General features: G+C 39.9%; 1 protein-coding gene across 1 annotated transcript; it reads right to left on the reverse strand.

Moving 5' to 3' along the window:
- Positions 1 to 3,403: 3,403 nt before the first annotated feature.
- Positions 3,404 to 19,606, reverse strand: LOC138742601 (fetuin-B-like). Its single transcript, XM_069897233.1, has 7 exons — positions 19,302 to 19,606; positions 17,705 to 17,815; positions 15,347 to 15,434; positions 13,213 to 13,379; positions 9,182 to 9,277; positions 8,952 to 9,038; positions 3,404 to 3,887 (listed from the first exon to the last, which is right to left on the reverse strand). Exons 1-7 carry the CDS (start codon positions 19,497 to 19,499, stop codon positions 3,591 to 3,593), a joined length of 1,044 nt encoding a protein of 347 aa, XP_069753334.1. The 5' UTR covers positions 19,500 to 19,606; the 3' UTR covers positions 3,404 to 3,590.
- Positions 19,607 to 22,915: the final 3,309 nt, after the last annotated feature.

A 22,915-nucleotide genomic window follows, 5' to 3' on the forward strand; every position in this document is an offset into this window, starting at 1 on the left:
GTGTTTAGCTCCCAATTTATAATCTAACTGCTGAAATGCATTTGACATAAAGTACTTCCCTGATCAGATTGTATTTCTTTCGGCAAACCAATCAAAGTGAAAAATTTCACTGGAGCCCCAGACACAGTTTTTGCTTTAATATTCCTAAGTGGTCTTGCTTCTGGAAACCTGGAAACTATGCACATAATAGTCAACAAATATTCATATCCAGCTTTTGTTTTGGAAAATAGGCCAACACAATCCACAATTACTTTAGAAAAAAGTTCTCCAAAAACAGGAATAAGTTTTAAAGGAGCAACTGGTGGACCTTGATTAGGCCCCCGTGATAACTGCTGTTCCATCTTTAAAGCCTCCAATATTGTTTGGATGTGGGAGGAGAGCCATGCGCACATGGAGAGGAAGTGCAAAATCAGCAAAACAAATCCTAAGTCAAAATTGAGTCCAGGTTACTTGAGCTGAGAGGCAACAGCATCAACTCCCGCACCATCATTCACCATGTTTGGGATTCTTGGACCCAGAGCAGGAAGAGCAAGGCCATTCATTTGGATAGAGAGCAACAGTTGAGAAGGTCAAAATAAAATAAAAAAGAACGAGCCCACTCAGCCTGCTGGTAATCAGTCAAAAAATTATTTACATACTTTTTAAATATCCATGATGGTTATGTCTCCAACGGCTCTCCTGGTAGAGAATTCTTAAAATTCACCACCCTTTACAAGAAGTTCCTTTGCACCTCAGTTTTAAATGACATTCCCCTTAATATTGTAAGAAAGTTGCCTCTTTTGGGATTCTCCCACTTGTGGAAACACCTCAACATCTACCTTGTCATGACTCCTCATGATCTTATATGTTTCAATAAGATCACTCCTCCTTGTTTTAAACTCCAAATAATATAATATAATTTATTTGGCTGCTTGTGATCATTCTCTCACCCCAGAAACTAGACTAGTATATCTCATTTGGACTGTCACCTATCCCATTATACCCTTTATCAAATAAGGATATCAAGGCAATGGATAGTACATCAAGTGTACACCCTATATAACTGTAACAAGACTACCTTACTTTTAAACTTCTATCCTCTTGTAGTATAAAAAAAAAGCTCATTTACTTTCCCAAACACTGTTCTTCACTTTCTTGCAAACTTTTCACAATTTCTGGACAAGAGCATGCTAGATAACTCTGGACTTGGCTTATCTGCAATATTTCTTCATTTAGATGACAGATTGTCCTTATATTCCTCTAAATCAGCCATTCTCATTAGTTACAGCACATTTAAGTAAAAGCGTTTTCTTTTCTCCTCACATAACATAAATATTTCTATGTCGTCAGTAGGAGCATATTACATAAGCTTCTGCTCCCAAGCATGGTCTTGCCAGTTAGTATTAAGATGGTATTCGAGAGAAAGTTCACATTAACAGTTCCACCAGGGTTAAGTACATTGCTACTATGTAGGCCATACTTCTTGCTGATTCAGAAGGATGTGGTCTCCTGTCCCAACTCGTCCAACATCACATTTGCATTTCACCTTGGCTAAATCCATCACACCTCCTGGAACTTGCTGGAACTTATCCCCTATATCAGCAACTCTGTCTAAATATGGTATTGAGACCCAGACCAGATTTTCATTTCTGGTTTTTTTATTTCGGGAATGTTATTGATACAGCAAATCTGGGCTTGATTCTGTCGCTCAATTAAAATAAAAATGAAGAGGAAAGTGATTTGTTCTTGATTGTTTGAAATAAAAATAAGTATTGTACTCCATTTCTGAAATTCAGTCCCATTGAAGTCAATTTTATACATCAAATAGGGAAATTAATCAATGAGACAATTTCACATTCAAAAGATATTGGACTGCATCTTTCAATGTGAATAACAGGGAGGCTGCAACATATTTTCTCCTTCTCTTTCAAGAACTTCCCTATGATGGCATGATAGTGAGATACTACCACAGTGAGCTGGAGGAAGATCTTATTCGATAATCAGCAGATGTTGGGGCTTTAATGTTTTATTCATGTTTAATGCTTCCCAACCAACCACTCTCGCATTAAAGGTTTATATTTACATTGGAAACCCTGGCAAAATTCTACATGTATGGTGGAAAGTATAAAATCACAATACTGGAGAAACTCAGCAGGTCAAACAGTGCACTTTATGTAGCAAAGATACATTTATTGTCATGTTTGACAATAAATCTGAAATATCTCTTAATTAGATTGTAACAATTGGAAACTTTTCAAAAATGATTATTTTGCTGTTATGTATTTTTTTTCTCATCCTCTCCTTAGCATGCAGACAGAAGAGATTGAGTTTAATTTTGGAAATGTGCTCAGCGCAGTCATCGTGTCTGAATAGCCTGTTTCCGTGTTGTACTGTTCTATGTTCTTGCTCTGTCTTTCATTTTCTTTATCCCAGTTCTTGAATATGATCATTTTTGGTCCAGCATGCCTGAGTTAGGAATCTTCAAATTGACTGGTTGAAGAAGGCATTAGACTTCGAGGACTACAGTCTCCATTTTCATTTTATTTCTGTCGCTATTTCTGCGACACAAAACCTCACACAAACTGGCTGTGGGCATAAGGGATCATAAAGAAGAGCAAACCCTATTAATTTATCACCTTCTCAAAATGTATTGACTAACTGTGGCATTATAAAGGTTTTAAGTTAAGATATGAAAGTTAAACTGTAATGGTGCATCTCCATATATCTCCAATAAGACCACAGCTGGAGTATTATATTCAGCATTGAATTCTTTATTGGAGTACTGATAGAGTACTCTGAAGAGGGCATGCAAAATTATTGAGGACCCCTTCCACCCCTTTCAGTTGCTCCCGTCAGGAAACTAGCACCACCAGGCTAAGAAGCGCCTTCTTCTTATGGGCAGTAAGAATGCTGAATGACCAAATACCTACTCACACTAACCATATGAGGCTCATATTCATGAAAAAAATTATTTTATATGTGAATATTTGTCCTGCATATGTATTATTTATCTTTATGTGTGTTATGTCTGGTTATATGTCTGTGTATTTTGCACTGAGTACCAGAGAATACTGTTTTGTCGGGTTGTCATTGTGCAATCAGATGATAATAAACTAGACTTCGCTTGAATCGACTTAATAGAAGAGCGATTTTCATGTCCACCGTTTGGAAAGGTGCTGTGTAGTTCAGACATTTGATAGTTGCTGGACTGTGAAGAAGTTCAAAGAAACATCTGAATAATTTGGGTTCCTTTCCCTGAAATAAAGATGATTAAGGAATCATCAAGTGGAATGATTGAGGCAGGTTAGTAGAAAGAAGTATGTGATGGAGCTGAGGGTTTTTGAATGAGGACACGTGCATTGGATGTGGGTCAGCAAACTTTGTACTGATTATTAAATAAAACCACAAATGAGAAACTAGTGCATTAGAATTTTAAAAAGGATAACATTTATTTCAAACTTTTAAAATTTTTGAACTAAACTAATCACGTATTAGTCATCTTCAAGATATATTTCAGATCTGTGCCCTTCACAGTCAATATCCTGATGTTAACAAAGAACATATTTTCAGTCTATTGCGAATCTCCTCTCTGGATTTATTTCAAAGGCACATCAGATAGGCTGATTGGTTCCTCCAAAGTGCCTGGCTCTCCCTGGGCACGTATTTCGTGGTGCAGGGAGTCTTGGAAATCCATTTCTACTGCCTGTGCCTATAACAAAACCCAATGCACCCTGCACTTCCTCTGAGGATTCAGTTCTCCTGGGAGTTCCATTATGTAGATTTGCCCGTTTATTGCCAGGCTTCTTCTTATAATTGGATAGCCTCTTATTTCTTTTTCTTTGTGCTTTTAGTCCAAGTCTTCTTTGGACACATCTTGTAGCTTTATTCTTTGCTGAACTGCCTACCACCTTCAGTAATAAAAAGATCAAGTTAGCTACGTCATATAATAGACAAATCTAGCAGCACACAGTAAAACACTTATAGTGACAACATATTGAAATTATAATTTACCAGAGGAGTTCCAAGAAAGAGATACAAGGTTAGTTATACTCCTTGGAACAAAGAAGGATGTAGGAAACTTGATGGAGCTGAACAGGGCTATGACTTGAATATGGAGAATAGATAGAGACAAGCCAGTCCCATTATTCAAAGACCAGAGGCATTGTTTAAAATTATGGCCGAAGAGTAAAAGGCAATACGGAATAATTTAGATATTTCAAAATGGAATTGTACACGCAGTTGAGGAAGAATAATTAGTAGAGTTGTAGGTGAAGAGCCAGAGAATAGCACTGTTGGAATTGCTCCTCAAAAGCCCATCATAGATATGGTGGGCAGATTGACCTCCTTGCTGAGAACATTATAGCCCAGAAACAAGCCCCTTCAGCCCTTGTAGTCTGTGGCAAACTATATATTTTTTGCGTTGTCCCACTGGTCTGCGCCCAGTCCATCGCCTCGCCCCCCCTCCCCATACCTCTCCCATCCATGTACCTATCCAAATTCTTCTTAAATGTTAAAATTGAGCCCCCATTCACCACTTCAACTGGCAACTTGTGGCGCAACCTCACCACTCGCTGTGTGAAGAAGTTCCCCCTCATGTTCCCCCTAACCTTCTCTCCTTTCACTCTTAACCCATGTCCTCTGGTTTGTATCTCACCTACCCTAAGTGAAAAGCCGATCTACATTTGCTTTGTCTATCCCCCTCATAATTTTAAATACGTCTATCAAATCTCCCCTCATTCTTCAACCTGTTTAATCTTTCCCTGTAACTCAGCTTCTGAAGTCTGGGCAACATCCTAGATAATATTCTCAGCACACTTTCTATCTTATTGATATCTTTCCTGTAGTTAGGTGACGCAAACTGCACACAATACTCCAAATTTGGCCTCACCATTGTTTAGTACAACATTGCAAATCCTATACTCAATACTTTGATTTATGAAGCCCAATATGCGAAAAGCTTTCTTTCCACCCAATCCAACTATGACACCACTTTCAGAGAATTACATACCTGTATTCCAGGATTCCCTTGATTCTACCACACTCCTCAGTGGCCTTCCATTTACTGTGTATGTCCTTTATTGGTTTGTCCTTCCAAAATGCAAAACCTCTGCATTAATCTCCATCTGCCATTTTCAGCCCATTTTTCCACCTGGTTCTGATCCCTCTGCAAGCTTTGAAAACTTTCTTCACTGTCCACAATTCCTCTGATCTTAGTGTCAACTGCAAACTTTCTGATCCAATTTACCACATTATCATCCAGATCATTGATATAGATGATAAACAACAATGGTCCAAACATCATTCCTAGTCACAGGCCTCCAGTCTGAGAACCAATCAACCACCACTACTCTCTGGCTTCTCCTGTCCAGCCATTGTTGAATCCAGTTCACTACTTCACCATAAACACCTACCATCTGAACCTTTCTGACTAACCTCCCATATGGGACCCTGTCAAAGGCCTTAAACAACGGAACAATGTGAGCTACTATCCAATCCTCCGGCCCCACACTAAAATGGCTAAAGACATTTTAAATATTTCTGCCAGAGCCCCTGCAATTTCTATACTAGCCTCCCTCAAGATCCAAGGGAATTTCTTATCAGGTTCTAGGGGGTTATCCACCCTTACTTGCTTTAAGACAGCAAGCACTTCTCTTTAATCTGTATAGGTTCCATTATCTCACTGCCTGTTTTCTTTATTTCTCACAACTCTGCCCATTTTCTGAGTGAATACTGATAGAGGAAAAAAAATTTAAAATCTCCCCCATTTCTTTTGGTTCCATACAAAGCTGACCACTCTGATCTTTAAGGGGACCAATTTTGTCCCTATCCTTTTGCTCTTTCGCTGTGGAAACCCTTAGGATTTTCCTTCACATTGTCTGCCAAAGCAACCTCATGTCTTCTTTTAGCCTTCCTAATTTCTTTCGAGGTTTTTCCTGTATTTTTTATACTCCTCATTTACCTCATTTGCTCCATTCCCTATACCTGCTATACACCTCTTTCTTCTTCCGAACCAGATGCCCAATATCCCTTGAAAAGCAAGGTTCCCCATGCAATACTAGCCTTACCTTTAATCCTGACAGGAACATACAAACTCTGTGCTGTCAAAATTCCACCTTTGATGGTCCTCCACTTACCTCACATATTCTTGCCCAAAAACAATGTATCCCAATCCATGCATTCTCGATCCTTTCTCATTTCCTCAGAATTGGACTTTCTCCAAATTAGAATCTTAACCCAAGGCTTAGACTAATCCTTTTCCATAATTAACTTGAAACTAATGGCATTATAATCACTGGACCCAAAATGTTCCGCTGCACATACTTCTGTCACCTGTCCTGTCTCATTCCCTAATATTGCAAACTCTCTAGTTGGTACCTCTATATATTTATTTAGAAAACTTTACTGAACACATTTGACAAATTCCCAAGCCATCCAGCCCTTTTACAGTATGGGCTTCCAGTCAATATGTGAAAAGTTAAAGTCTCCTACTTATGCTTCCTGCAGTTGTCTGCTATCTCTCTACAGATTTGCTCCTTCAATTCTCATTGACTATTGAGCAGTCTATAATACAATCCCATGAGTGTGGTCATACCTTTACCATTCCTCAGCTCCACCTATTTAGCCTCAGTAGATGTGCCCTCTGGTCTGTCCCGTCTGAGCACCACTGTGATATTTTCCCTGACAAGCAATAGGCAGCATTGGTATAACGGTTAGTGCAATGCCTTCCCAGCACCAGTAATCGGGACCAGGGTTAGAATCCTGCATTGTCTATAAGGAGTTTGTACATTGTCCCCATGTCAGCAGGGGTTTTCCCCAGGGGCTCTGGTTTCCTCCCACCATTCGAAACGTACCGGGGGTGTAGGTTAATTGGGTGTATATTGGGAGGGACAGGATCATGGGCCAAAATGGCCTGTTACCATGCTATATGTCTAAATATTTTTTAATTAAAAATTTTAAAACTTTAAACTTAAAATGCCACTCCTCCACCTTTTATTCCCCCACTAACCCTGGTCTATCTCATATGCAGCAGTGGAAGCCTGGAACACTGAGCTTCTAGTCCTGCCCCTCTGCAACCAAGTTTCACTAATGCTGACACATCATAATTCCTTGTGCCAATCCACATTCTAACTTGGTCTTCCTTTCCTACAATACTCCTTGCATTGAAATAGATGCACCTGAGAACATGTCCACCACGTACAACTCATTGACTTCTAATGATGCATGCAATTCTCACATCATCTTTTCCTTCCTCCTCTCCTCTATCTGGCACTCTGCTTCCCATTCCCATGCAAATCTAGTTTAAACCCACCGGAGCAGCACTAGCAAACCTTCCCACAAGGATATTAGTCCCCTTCCAGTCCAGGAACATACCGTTCTAACGGAACATGGCCCAGCTTCCCTGGAAGAGTTCTCAATGGTCCAGAAATCTGAAGCCCTCCCTCCTGCACCACATCTTTAGCCACATGTAAAGCTGCATTATCCTCCTATTTCTGACTTCACTAGCTAATGGCATGGGTAGCAATCCTGAGATCACAACCCTGGAGATCCTCTACTTCAACCTAGTGCCTAACTCCCTGAACTCTCCTTGCAGGACCTCCTCACCCTTCATACCAAAGTCATTGGTCCCTATATGGACTGCAACATCTGGCTGCTCACCCTCCCTCCTGAGAATGCTGTGAACTTGATCTGAGATACCTCAGACCCTGGCACTACAGAGACAACGTACCATCCGGGATACTCGATCTCTTCCACAGAACCTCTAACCCCATAACTGTGGAATACCCTATCACTTCAGCTTGCCTCTTTTCCTTCCTTCCTTTCTTAGCCACAGGACCAGATTTCATGCCAGAGACCTAATCACCATGGCTTGTCCCTGGTAGGTCATCCCCCTAACAGTATCCAAAGTGGTGTACGTGTTATTGAGAGGAACAGCCAACCCTGTACTGCTTGCCTGTTCCCTGTACCTCTCCTGACTGTCACCCATCTACCCTCCTTCTGCCTATAACCCCTGTCTATCACCCTATCTGCCTCCCAAATGATCCAAAATTCATCCAACTCCAGCTCCAATTCCTTAACTCAGTTTGTCAGGAGCTGCAGCTGGATGCAATTCTCGCAGATGAAGTCATCAGTGATACTGCTGGCTTCCCTGATGACCCATATTTTGCAAGATGAGCATTCCCCTGCCTTGTCTGCCATTCCCAATGGAGGAGAAAAAATCTAAAACCTGCTTGTATTTAAAACCTTAGCTGTACCTACCTGCTGAATCTGTCGAAGCCTGTTGAGCCAAAGCCTTACCACTCTGACTCAGCCTCTCTGATGATGAACGCCCCCTTGATGATCGCTCCACTACACAGTCCCACACTTTTATAGTGATACTCAGCTTCTTCCTCCAATCCAGTTCCTGCTGCCGCCTTGCCCCTTTTTCAATTCTAACTACTGCCGCTCCTCAGGTTACCTGACCCCTCTTGCTCCAAACAACCTCTTCCTCCAGCTTCTCAAGATTGACTACAGCATCAAAAAAGGATGCATACACTGTTGTTTCCAAGCTGATTTCTCTCATCATCTTTTAGTTGCAGATCCATGAGACAAGTGACAACTTGTCATGTGACAAGCACATGACTCTTTACAGCGGCATGAGCAATAAACAGTGGCACTGGGTCAAAGGGAACCTTTAGAACAAGCGACAACTTAGTCAAAGAGGTAGGGTTTAAGAGGGAATCAGGGGAATAGAGGCAAAGAGATTGAGGATGCCTTCCAGAATTTAGGACCTTGGCAGCTAAATGTATATCTGCCAATGAACTGCAGGTAGGATTGAGATGACCAAAATGTCAAAATTAGAAGAGTATAGATACCCCAAAGGGTTGTGAAGATGGGGGCAATTGCAGATATTGGGATGATGGATTACAGAGATAGAAAAAAAGACAGCCATTTTGAGATTCCTATTCTAACGAAACTTCCCGGCAATACATTACCTTTGGTCTGTAGAATTCGCAATTGACTTTAATTTTCTCTTGCCCAAAAATGGGTTTATAGACAGATGCAGTGCAGAAACCCTTGTTCTGCAAAGTAAGAATAATATTTTTAAAAATTTATACTTTCCAACCTTACAAATGGAGATTTTCCTCCAGTGATACACAGGAAATTTTCTGGTCGAATCCCTATGATTAATTGGACTAGTTGTGTGCACAACAGCAATACTTACAGCAGAAGCAAATTTGCCTTCATTCACTGGACAATTCTGACAATTAGAAGCTTCCTGGATTACAAATTCAACAAAAATTTTCTTCCCAGTAAGCATCTGAATAAAAACACATTCAACAATAGATAACAGTGGAATAACCACATTAAATTATTACATCAATAATAGTAAAAAATCTAAATAAATACCAGCAGAAAGTTTAAATGTACATATCTTATTGTGCTTTTCACTAGGGGTATATTCTGATTTTCACGCCAATGTGCTACCATCACAATAACAGCCATCACCACTTCCTTTTGACAGGAGACTGCCACAACATCATTTTAGTTCTGGATATTCTGTTATAGCAAAATTGGATCAGATCAATAACATATTATTTGCCTCGTTTTTTACAGTGTGAGCAGGCCTTAACCTTAGGTGATGATCTGAACAGGATGTCAGTTAGGTACATTGATAGGGAGTGTTACGAACTAGAAAGCCCTTAACTAGCTCTAACATAGGAAGAGCAACGGAAAAGTCACCAGACTGTGGTAAATTGAAAATAATAGTTTTTATTAAACTATTAATCACATAACAGTTCTCACTTAACTCTAACTTTACTGAACTCTAATCTTAAATTCCCCCCCCCCCCCAACTCTGTGCAAATGTAATTGTACAAATGTGTGTGTGTGTGTGTTAAAGTCCAAACTATTTCAGTTTAAACTTGAGTCTGAAAAGTTATTTTTAAGGCCCAGTATTTTAAAATCTTGTTGAACTTGAAGGTCTATTGTAGTTCAGAAGGGATTATGAAACATCAATTTCTTTTAAATTGTTGCTTAAAGCATTAATGAAGTGTTTGTTAACATTGACTTAGTCCTTAGACTGTTCAAACTCACAAATCTTGTTGAGCTATTTTCCCAGGAAGAAATTTCATCTTAAACTCTTCAACTCCCCCTTAGCTTCTTAAGAGCTAAAGGAGTTTCTTTCCTTTATGAACCTGCACCCTTTATCGTCCAAAGAGCAGTCGAGAAGTGTTCTCCCTTTCGAAATCCACTTATTTCTGTAGGCCCCTTTTATTAGAAGTAACATATCAGCATGTTCTAGTTACTGTAATTCAACCCCTTGTTTCACAAGGGTCTAACTAACTAAGGGTCCCAGCTACTGTGAAATAGTAGAGATCAGTATCTCCCTCTCTTTCTAGAAATTACTGTTTTACTCCTCTCTTTCCAGGATATCTCCTTTGATAAGGATAATATAGTACAGACTGGTATCTTCCTCTCTTTCTAGAGATTACTGCTTTACCCCTGTATGTGCCATAGGGTCTTGGCTTCTCCATTCTTCAAGTCTTCTCATTTAAAATGTCTCTCTTCCCATGTGACCTAACATCACAGCTTTAGTCTGTTTTGCAAAACCTCTCCCGTTCCAACATTTGATTTTTGCGAAATCTGGCACCTGTCACTCAAATGGATCTGGGGTTTGCAGTACTGCCAGCACGAGACTGTATGTACCCAATACTGTTCCCTTATAGCACACATTGTCCTGACATCTATGGTGATCCATTTTAATTCCATTATTGGCTTGTCTGCTCTTCTCAGCATTTCCAAACTAACATCTTCACAAGATCAGATAAAGGAATAGAAGTAGGCCATTTGGTCCATTCAATCTGCTCTTGTTCTTGTTCCCATGGTGTTTGCCAAATATGCTATGGTGTGTGTACCCCTGTAACCAAGCCCACTACATAACTTATATAATTCTATATTAACTTCAAATATTATGTTCTTACACAACATGGTACAAGCAAATATTGCAGAAGTAACATCTAAATTCAATATCTGGATAAGCAAATGGCTTCTCAAAATCAACTGATTTGAGTACAGATTTGTGATATAACATGCCTTCCAGTTTATCAAATGCTTCTTGATAAACTTTTCACTCTTCTTCAAAACATTAGTCAGGGAAAGAGCAATACCAGCAAAGTTTTTACAGAATTTCCTGCTAGCAAGATTGGCTTTCAAAAGTTCATCACACAGTTTCTCTGCTGCAGTGATACCTTCTTCCCATGTATCATTCTCTTTAACCAAATCATCAATATAAGCATCTGTACGTTTTAAATTTTGAATTACAGAATTCACCATCCTCTGAAATGTTCCTGGAGCACTCCTATAAACCCAATGAGGTTGCAAAGGCTGAAATTTCCTTTCCTTTTTCTGTTGAAGGAACACCCCAATAACCTTTTATAAATATATCTTTGTAAAGGATTTGGCTTTTCCACAACTAATACTTCTGGTGAAGGCTGCTTCTGGCTAACATCCAAATTCTCAACATAAAGTTTTAACGTGATCGTGACAATTCTGTGTCTTATGCTTCCCATCAGGAGGTTTAACCACATAATTTACTTCATTTATTTTAGATTCTCTTTCATAAAGACCTGAAAAATTTGCTCTAAGAGGATTAGAAATTGTGGGAAAAAGAGTTGACACTTTATCTCCAGTTTAAAAATTCTCTGTCTTGTTTTTGTTATTCCAGACTTTCATTTTATCTTGAGCCACTTTTAAATTCTCCTCAGTTATCTTACACAATTTTTCCCAATGATCTTTAAACTTTGAAACATAATCCAACGAATTCAAATGCACACTTTCATTAACCCACTGTTCTTTTTAGCATCATTAAAAGACCTCTAACTTCATGACCAAATACCAATTCCCTTACTTCAAATGAAAGTAAATGAACACCTTTATCCAAATTCTTTTCATTCTCACAACAATAAATCCTCAACATAGTTTTTAAAATTGAATAAAACCTTTCCAAAGCTCCCTGAGATTCTGGGTAATATGCAGACAATGCAATTTGTTTAGCTCCTAATTTATAAACTAACTGTTGAAATACACCTGACATAAAATTCCTTCACAGATTTAATTGTATTTCTTTAGGCAGACCAAATGAACTGAAATTTTTTTCTAGAGCCCCAGACACAGTTTTTGCTTTAATATTCCTGAGTGGGATTGCTCAGGAAACCTGGAAACGGCACACATAATAGTCAACAGACATTTCTTTCCAGTTTTTGTTCTGGGCATTGGACCAACACAGTCCAAATTACTTTAAAAAAAACTTCTCCAAAAACAGGAATAGGTTTTAAAATTGCAACTGGTGGACCCTGATTAGGTTTTAAAGGTGCCACTGTGGGACCTTGATTAGGTTTCCCTGCAACTTGACAAGTATGACAGGTCTTACAAAATCTTTTAACATCTTTTCTTAAATTTGGCCAATAAAATTGTTTCATAATTTTACAGGTAGCTTCCTTTACCCTAAGGTGTCCACCAAAAGGCGTTTGTTGAGCTGTGTTCAAAATCTCACATCTCTAGGCTCTAGGAATTACAACCTGGTGAACCACTGTTCATTCTTCATTAGTAGGCACCTCCTGTGACCTCCATTTTATCATTAATAAAACCTCATTAAAATAATATCTAACTGGCACTTTCTTAATTTCCTTATCAAAGAATGCTTTCTCTCTAACTTCAGGAAGATCACTACCTTCACTTTGTTTTTCTATTAATTTTGATCTGGGTTCTGACAAATCCTTTTCCAACAGCTGTGCACTGTCAAGTTTATAATCAGAATCAGAATTCTGATTTAACAAAGAAATATTTAAAGTCACTGGTGATTTTGTTTGCTTCAAGTATCGTCCTGACTCTACAATGCAAACACGAGTGAATGTCCAAACTTAGGAATTTTGGAGGGTTCAGCAACAATCAGCAATTATATCCATTTGTTGTAATCACTGAAATATTCTCAGATATAAAATGTCTTACTGGGACCTTTAGTGCCAATAACACACCTGGGCATTAGATCTCAAAATCTAGAGACTTCCTGAAAGATTTTACTTGTGGAAAACTTTTATGTTTTACTTTTAGAGGACTATTGTTACAGCGTAGGGGACTATTATCTTTGCCATTCCATTTCCACAGTTCTGCCCCATATTCCAGCAGACAATAATAGAATAGTTATTTTCTTTTCTTAAAATATGCTAAAAACAATGCAGTTAACATTTAGCCTACCTGGTAGGAAGCTCTTGTTATTTCCTGTACAGCATAATTATTTGTTCTGTTGTTGTTTTGGTTATATTTTTGCAGTCCTACTGCAGCTGCATAACTGGCATCTGAATGATTTAAAGCCATACGATGTGGGCAACCTGGACACCGGCTCAGAACCATGTCATCTGAATCTGCAATTAAAGCCAAAAAGCAGCAAAGCCTTGATATTATTTTTAACTCATAGCAAAACTTTCTTCAAGTAAATTATGAAAACTATATTCTCAAAATAAATATTCTAATGCTTGTTCCCATGTAAAACAAATGATTCTTTACTAAATTACTAAGAATTTATCTTTCGATATTTGTTCTTTCCTTCAGCATTTAATAACCATATAACCATTTACGGAGCGGAAACACCGGCCTTTCAAGTCCGCACCGGTTCACTGATTTTGTGAGCCCCAGGGAATTTTACTGTGTTTTCATAAACTGCAGCTAACTATAGATTACTGTGGTCACTGTAAGCGTCAAACCTGCCATCACTTGAAATATTTGACAGAAGTAGAACAGATGCATGCATTTAAGGGAAAACTAAATGTAGAGCTCGTCGAAAGAACCAAAGACTTGTTGATCCAAACCAAGGCTTTTATTAGCAAAAGACCGGAGCTCTTCACAGGTGGCCGACCAGTCCGGAATGATCCGACCTGGCTAGGGACACAACCCTTTAAGGCCCAAACAATAGGTGTGGCTTAGCTCTCAGCCAATCGCTGTAAGCACAGTCTAGATACAGTAACTATATACACTATGTACATTGGTGATAGATCTGTACTATCACACTAAATGAAGAAGAAAAGAATAGAAAGCTACTGAGGTGGAACATGGTACTGCAGACATGTCCGGGCATGTCCTCACTGGGCTGGGCAGGCTGGTCTGCCTTCTGTACTTGTAGCCCTCCCCATAAGATCTCCTAATGAAGGCTGAGATCCCTAGTCTCCTCTCTCTCTCATACCTGCCTTGGACGTGAGCCAGCAGCATGTGGAGGCATGTCTGGGTCTTCTGATCAATAAAGACTTTGACTACCTGCTTCATGTCTGCCAGTGGTCATTGATCACGCCATGGCTACATTGATGGAATTAGATGAAATAAGATGTGACAAGGACTGTTTGTTTCTCCGCTGTACACCCTTGGTTAATGATGGGCTCCGAATCATGGGTCCTCTACCGGCATCACCTACGGCTCCTAGAACGCTTCCACCAGCGTTGTCTCCGCTCCATCCTCAACATTCATTGGAGCGACTTCATCCCTAACATCGAAGTACTCGAGATGGCAGAGGCCGACAGCATCGAATCCATGCGGTTGAAGATCCAACTGCGCTGGGTAGGTCACGTTCGCCAGAATGGAGGACCATCGCCTTCCCAAGATCGTGTTATATGGCGAGCTCTCCACTGGCCATCGTGTCAGAGGTGCACCAAAGAAGAAGTACAAGGACTGCCTAAAGAAATCTCTTGGTGTCTGCCACATTGACCCCCATCAGTGGGCTGATCTCGCCTCAAACCGTGCATCTTGGCGCCTCACAGTTCGGCGGGCAGCAACCTCCTATGAAGAAGACCGCAGAGCCCACCTCACTGACAAAAGACAAAGGAGGAAAAACCCAACACCCAACCCCAACCCACCAATTTTCCCCTGCAACCGCTCCAACCGTGTCTGCCCGTCCCGCATCGGACTCGTCAGCCACCATCGAGCCTGCAGCTGACGTGGACATTTACCCCCTCCATAAGTCTTCGTCCGCGAAGCCAAGCCAAGAAAAAAATGATGGGGTAGTTTCTGCAATTTGCCTTGTGTAGCCTTGAGCAGGTTCTCTTATGGTCCCAGCGACAATGTTCGTAATGAAAAGAAAATCACAAAAGTTTAATATGTGAAGGCTGAAGAAAGCATTGGGAACATCATACATCATAAAACAAGTCACTCAATGTAAATTCCACCCCACCTGGGTGGGGTTTGGGGGTTGAACTATCAAAGCGCAAAAAGTAAATCATTGGTAGCTGAGCTATTTTATAATTGAATGTCTCAAAGTTTAAGCAATATTGCACTAGTCAACAAACAAAACTGCCATCTTTGTTCAGCCCAATAAAGATCACAATCACAGAAACCTCTGACTCACCCGGTGATATTAAGCACCAGTACTTGTGGACCTCGATGCATTGTGTTGTACTATTCATTTTTAATTTCATTTTACAGTCACCTGAAATCTAACAAAGAAAAGTCTGTCATTATTTATTTATAATTTAATTGTCATTGCTCATGAAGTATTTTTAACGCAGAACTGAGATCTGAGCAGCCATAAAATACCGCAAACGATAAACTTTTTGCACTCCTTTTTCTGCAAGAATAACTGACATCATGAGTTTTAAACTGTCCAGATACCAAATTTGGTTTGTGAAGGTTGCCTTGTTGGTAGCCAGGAAGTGTATAATGGTCATGTGGAAGTCCGACTTTCGATAAGTCAATGGAATACGGAAATGAAGTTCTCTTGGAGAAAATCATGTACAATTTGAGGAAGAAATATGGCACATTTGTTAGGATGTGGGAACCCTATCTGCAGCACATTGGCATGCAGATATAATTATACCCCTTTTGAATAAAGGAAATGCAACAATCTGTGGCAGTAGTGAAACGATTGAGATCAATGAAGTGGGTTGAGGCATAGATGACAAGCTCTTGTATTTTGTTCCTTATCTTTTTTTTATATTTTAGGTTTCTTTGGTTTTTCTCAAGTTCCCTTAAGGGTTTGTGAATTTACCAACATTTGGTTATTTGCATTTTTTTAAATTTATATAATTTTTTTCTTTGTTATATTAGGGTATGGGAGAGAGGGGTAGGGGTAAAAAATAGACTCTGTATGCTATATACTATTGTTGGAAGAGACTGTTGTTTGTTTGGATTTGTATGTCTTTGAAAATCAAAAATAAAATATTCCAAAAAAAACTGACATCCAAGCAGCATTCCCATGTCTCTTACTCCCATTCTCAGTTTTTCATTACATAACCTAAGATCACAATGAAATGTAAGCAGCCATATTGTGCTGGCCCAATCCCTGTACCAAAAATGACTGACCATGGAGTCCTCACTGTGTGTAGCCTGCAGATAGAAGAAGGTTTGGGGGGTGGGGGGAGGCGGGCGGGGAATCATAAAACAAGTTACGGCTTCTGAGATCCTCTGCCAAGACTGGCAAGGTTGAACGCCATTTTGTGTCCAATATCAGAGCATGCTGATAGACTGGCCTTCCAGAAAGTTTCTGATTTGACAGTTCATATTGCATATTGAGACTTACTGCAATTTCAATAATGGAACACTGGTGGGTTCTAATTAAAAAAAAGACAAATTGATTTCCCATTCTAAATCTTTATTCAGTGTATTAAGCTAAGAGTCAGCTGAGATGAAAACCAAGTTAGACTTTTATTCCCCACAGTCAAAATTTGTCATATTGCACATGTTACTAATGCCAGAAGTGAGTGGGTGCCCAACATTAATGAAAATATTCCTTAGCAGACCGGATTGATGATAAAAAAAATCATTTGTTAATTTCTAAAGGTAACATCTAATAGTTATTCTCAACATTTTTTTCCACTCAAATACCACATTAATAATTCCTTACTAGCCACAGAGTGCCTTTGGCTGTAGTTCTCAACCTTTTTTTTCCACTCACATATCACCTTAAGCAATCCCTAACTAACTACAGAGTACTTATTGCATAGGGATTGCATAAGGTGGAATGAGAATTTAGGGAGGGGGGCAGTTTGAAAACTACTTTGTTAGAATATCTAAACAATGATAAGTGGCATTAGGTGGTATGCTGCAAAAAGAGGAAGGTCTCAGCAGGTCAGGCAGGATGCATGGAGAGAAATGGATTGTCAATGTTTTGAGTCAGGACCCTTCCTTGAGTCTAGGATTGGAAGAGGTGATACCAAACATAAAATGGAGTGGGGTAAAGACTGAAGGGCCAAGAGTTAGTACTGGTCAAATTAAAATGGAAGACATTGAGAGATGGGTAGGGGAAGGAAGGGAAGGGGTGGTGGGGTCCTCTCAGTGAGCTACCCTCTGCTCTCCCCCTCTATCACTTTTCAGCATTTTTCTCTTCAACTTTCCCACCTGTATCTACATAGCCTGAGCTTCTCCCCTTCCATTCCTCCCCTCCTGCACCCCGCCCCCCTCTCATCCCCACCACTGCACACCTTTTTATTCAGGCACCTGCCTCTTTTCCTAACGAAGAGCCCAGACACGAAATGTTAGTTTCATTTTACTTCCTTTGGCTGCTACATGACCTGCTGAGTTTCTCCGCACATTTGTATATTGCATTTGACCCCAGCATTTACTGATTTACTTGTTTGAATACGTTTGCAGCTGGGTGTTGACTAAATCAGTTTGTAAAGAAGGATGCTGGCTAAGAGGGAAGCTTTTCCTCATGTTACTCTAAATGATACCTTTTGAAAACATCAAACTATTCCAAAGAGAAACTTACAGCTTCAGGACCTGATCGTACTTCACACTGTGCCACAGGTTTTGGATTCAGAGCGAGACATCTTGTTTCAAGTATCTCAAATTCAAAGTAAACAGGAGATGTGCCTCGCTTCTGAAAGACATGAAAATGCAATGAAATAAAATTAGTCCTGTCTCAACATAAGATCATCAGATCAACCATTCAATGAGATCATGGCTGATCTGATGATAGGCTAATCACTTACTGCTTTTCCCTATTGTAGCGTAGATAAAAGTTCACACTCGACTGGAGGGAGAACTAACGCTTTTATTAGCTTACAACACAGGTAGGGTTCATGAACAGGCTTCAGAGGGGTTCAGAGTTTAGGTGGGAAACCAGGATTATATACGGACCCCTGGGGTGGAGCCGGGAGATGGGACCAGTCGTTAGTACAGGACACTTCTAGTGAATCTCAGTTCACTACACCTGTATCCCTTAATTCCACTACTTTGTAAAAATTTATCCAACCATGTCTTAAATATACAAGAGATAGCCTCCACTGCTTCAACGGGTAGAAAATTCCATAAATTCACCGCCCTCTGGCAAAAGCAGTTCCTCCTCATTTTATCCTAAATCTACTACCCCAGATCTTGAGGCTATGTCCCCAAGTTCAAGTCTCCTTCACCAATGGAAACAACTTACCTATCTCTATCTTATCTATGCCTTTCACAATTTTATACATTTCTATAAGATTCTTTCTTATTCTTCTAAATTCCAGCAAGTACATTCCCAGACAAGTCAATCTCTCCTCAGAACCTTATCTTTGGAATCAACCTGATGAACCTCCTCTGGACCACCTCCAAAGCCAGTCCATCCTTCCTCAAGTCAGGAGACCCGAACTGCACACAGTACTCCAGATGTGGCCTCACCAGTACCTTGTACAGTCGCATCATCAATTCTGTTCACCTGTAGCTTTTCTGCCAAACTTTGCCCTGGCCTTACAAAAGAAGAAATAAACTGCTGATTCCATCTGCTCTATTTAATGGACTTTTTATACCTAGTCTATGCACCTCATCATGTTCTATGTTCTATATGCATGTCAATTGCTGCTTCATGAATATTCCCCAGCAACAATAGGCTACACCTTGCTAAACAGTAAGAAATAGTAAATGTGAGAGATTCCTGTGCTGAGAAATGATCTGTGTGAGAAAAATAAACATAATGAGAATTGCTGCCCTGAGAAAGTTTTGCTTTATGTGTTCTTTATCACCAATGGTCATCACAATTTTTTGATCAAAATCTATTATAACAATGGTTGGCCATTATTCCTGTTATCTATTGCAGATAATGCTGACAGGGTACAGCATATCTGTCAGTTTCTGAAAAAGGAGAATGGCAAATTAACTTTACATTGGCTGTAAATGCTGTGTTGAAGGTGCCACTCTCTCCAGACTGCCCCAAATTCACAGTGCTGTAACTAACTAATCGTGGTGCTATGTTGATGTCAGAGTGTATAAAACAAAACAAAGCTCATTATCCTCAGTCAAATCTGTTTCTCGAATTTTTATGGGACACAACTACGTGCTGTTCCTTCTGTGCTTCTCAAATCCTACAGCTGAGCACAATGCTTCATACTTACCCCTCTATTTTCCTGGGCATTCTCAATTTTATTCAACACATACTTGTATCCCCCTGGCTGGTTTGCATTTATGTGTTCCACTGCCAGTTCTGCTGCCTTCACGATCCCCTGCTCACTGCAGGAAAGGCCTCTGAATGAGGCTGCAAGTAAGGGCTGGAAAAGTTGAGTGCTAACCACAAGTACCAGCAGTGGCTTCATGTTCTATGCAGAGATGGAACTGTTCTACTCTGGAGGGACGTCACGAGTGGTCTCTCCAATATTAGGAAACTCACAAAAGTAGAATCAAAAGTGCAGCTGTTTTAACCAAGTGCAATCTGGTTTGAGTAGAGATATTTGACCATGGGAAAAGCAAATTTGTTAACCTGAAAAATAAATTGATGGAAGTCAAAGAAACATCAAGCACTGACACAGTCACCGGTAAAACAGACGTCAATTGCACTACGTTTACAGTACTGATCGATGAGAAGGTAAACAGTGCATCTCTTTGAAAGATAAATGAAAAATACTCCAAATGTTGGAAATTTTAGTGAAAGTACTGGAATTCTTAGCCAAACAAATATGCACCAGATGCCATCTTTACTCTCCACTCAGCCTCAAAACACCTGGATGCCAAGGACAAGTATGTTTGATGATTATTCATGGACTCACAGTCTACAATCAGTGAATTTCAAGACAAAATGTCCTCCAGGAAAGGGCTAAAGTGGGTTGCAAACATAGTCAGTGCCATCATGGGATTAGTCTTCACTTCATTATGGACATCTTTAAGAGCCAGTGTCTCAAGAAGGCAGCATCTACCATCAAGGACCCTCATCATCCAGTCCATGCCCTTTTTTTACTGCTCCCATCAGGAAGGAAGTACAGAACCTGAAGACACACACTCAACATTACAAAAACAGCTTCCCCCCCCCACCCCCCCACCATTAGATTTTTGAATGGACATTGAACCTATTCTTACAGCCTCCATTTTTTGCACTAATTACAGTATTTATTTTTTTTAAATCTTGTATTTACTGAATTTTAATTTATAGCAACTTTCACCTGTAATGCACAATATGGCTGCCGCAAAACAACAAATTTTGTGACACCTTCATGACATTAAATCTGATTCTGATTCTGAGCACAAGCAGCACCGTCATTCCTCAAGGATATGTACTCAGTCAATGACTATACTCCATCTACACCCTCGGTTGTACAGCTGAATATCATTCCAAACCAATCTTTAAATTTACAGATGCAACAATCATATCAACCTAATCTAACTATCTCGGAGGAACTTTTCTGGACCCCATACAAAAGTATGGGGATAAAGTGTCAGTTCCTCTACTTCCTCAGAAGTTTGTAGAGGTTTGATATAACATTGGAAACTTTGGCAAACTTCTACAGATGGGCAGAGGAAAGTATGCTGACTGACTGCATCACGCCCTGAAACGGCAGCATCAATATTTGAGCAGAAAGCCCTGCAAAGCGTAGTGGGCACAGCCCACTACATCATGGGCAAAACTCTCCCCAGCATTGAGAAAATCTACATAAAACACTACTGTCAGAGAGCAGCAGTAATCAAGGATCCACACCTCCCAGATCTGTTCTCATTGCTGCCATCAGGAAAGAGGTGTAGGTGCCACAAGACTTGTACCATCAGGTTCAGGAACAGTTGCTATCCCTCCACCATCAGACTCCTAAACCAGAAACTCAATCACTGATTTAAGAACTATTATTTTGCACATTATTTATTACTGAATATTTGTTTTCCTTCTGTATTGCATATTGTTTAATTTCTTTCTTTACATTTCTCTCTTTTTACATATCTTCTTTTTGAGTACTTCTTTTGCACTACCAATATGTAGATCTTCTGACTAGTCCACCTCTACTGCTTCTTTGGGAAAAGTATGCCAGAGTCATTACTTTTAGTCCTCTTGGTATTTGAAACACCATTGGGACTTTGGCAGCGCGATTATAGCGGTAAAACAGATGCAAGATGCATTTAGAATCTCTGCTTCCATGAGAAGAGCTTTTTTTTGGACACTGAAAGTCCAATCCATTTGCTGTTGATATAATGAGTAAAGAACATGTGCATTGTAGCCAAAGTTGCTGATGTTGATTAGCAAGTTGTTAGGAGGACACAAAACATCTCCAAAGTAATACCGAAAGCAGAAGCTGCATCACGGAATGGTCTAGGTGCTGGAGAGAAATAAATAAGAGGTCAATCTACACGACCATAAGAGTAGCAGAGAGGATCACTGGAGTCTCCCTCCACCTATCGTCGTGATCTCCCAGGATTGTTGTCTGAAGAGGGCACATAAAATCATTGAGGACCCCTTCCACCCTGCACAGAGCATCTTTCAGCTGCTCCCATTGGGAAAGAGAAACAGGAAGATCAGAGCCAGCACCGCCAGGCTGAGGAACAGTTTCTTCCCATGGGGTGGTGAGAATGCTGAATGACTAAAGGAACTGCTCACATGAATCATCCAAGATTCTCATATTCATGAAACAATATTTATTCATTTATTTGTATGCACGAATAATTGTCCTAGCATTTTTCGTCTGTATGTGTGTATTGACTGGTTGTGTGTCTGCCTGTTTTGCACCAAGGACTGGAGAACGCTGTTTTGCCAGGTTGTACTTGTGCAATCAGATGACAATAAACTTAATGACAATAGTTTAAATCAGGGCAAGACATTAGTAGAGGAGGCATAATGTGGGAAAAGGGTGGTTTGTACTGTGAAAGGAAGAATAGAAAGGAAATTATTCTTTAAAAGGACGAAGACTACTTGGTGCAGTGCTTCAGAGGGATTTGTAAATTCACGTATATGAAACAGAGTTAGAATGCAAATTCAGCAGCCATGTTGGAAGGCAGATGGATGGTTGCCTTTATTTCAAGGCCCATAGAGGTATATAAAAAAAATTATGGAGCTTTGACTGGGCTGGTTGATGCACGATCAATTACACAAAGACTGAAGTTGCCAAGACTGAAGGCTTTTAGTTACAAAAGATGGACAGCATCCCTGCATGGGTTGCTCACACTGACCCGGACACGAACTGGGGGCAGGCTTGTGGCATGACAGCCTTTATGGGGAAGAAAGGGGGAGGAGTCACGAGCTGGCCAGAGGAAGCAGGGTCAACCAGGAAAGGTCATGACATTTACATATGGCATAAAAATATATACAATAGTGGTTTCACCCCACTGGCACACAGTTTTGTCTCCATATTGAAGAAAGGATGTTCTCACCTTGAAGATAGTGTAAAAAAACAATGCTCGCTTAGTTGATTTCTGCATAAAGATGTTGAGTTCTGAGGAGAGGTTAAGCAGGCCAAGCCAATATTCTTTTGACTGTAGAAGAATGAGAAGTGACTTTATTTTTTAAAAATAAAAGATTATGCAAGGGATTGATAGAGTGAATACTGAGAGGATGTTTCCCCCAGATGAGGTATCCAGAACAATGTTGTTTAGATTCTGAGACTTTCAGAGATTTTCTGTTTAAGGCTTATTGTTTCTTCCTTGAAGAGTGGCTCAGGCTTGAAACATCAGTAATACATCTTTACCAACTAAGGATGCTGAAAAGACCAACTGAGTTTCTCCAACATTTTGATGTTTTTCCTTCTTCTTTGGCTTGGCT

The sequence above is a fragment of the Narcine bancroftii genome, chromosome 9 (genome assembly GCF_036971445.1).
Source record: "Narcine bancroftii isolate sNarBan1 chromosome 9, sNarBan1.hap1, whole genome shotgun sequence".
NCBI lineage: Eukaryota > Metazoa > Chordata > Chondrichthyes > Torpediniformes > Narcinidae > Narcine > Narcine bancroftii.

Excerpts from the sequence above, each read along its gene's own strand:
- LOC138742601 (XM_069897233.1), bottom strand. The coding sequence starts at position 19,499 with ATGAAGCCACTGCTGGTACTTGTGGTTAGCACTCAACTTTTCCAGCCC. Across the intron at positions 13,380-15,346 it reads CTGGTGCTTAATATCACCGG|ATTCAGATGACATGGTTCTG; the intron begins GTGAGTCAGAGG and ends CTTTAATTGCAG. Across the intron at positions 9,039-9,181 it reads AAGGCAAATTTGCTTCTGCT|AACAAGGGTTTCTGCACTGC; the intron begins GTAAGTATTGCT and ends CTTACTTTGCAG.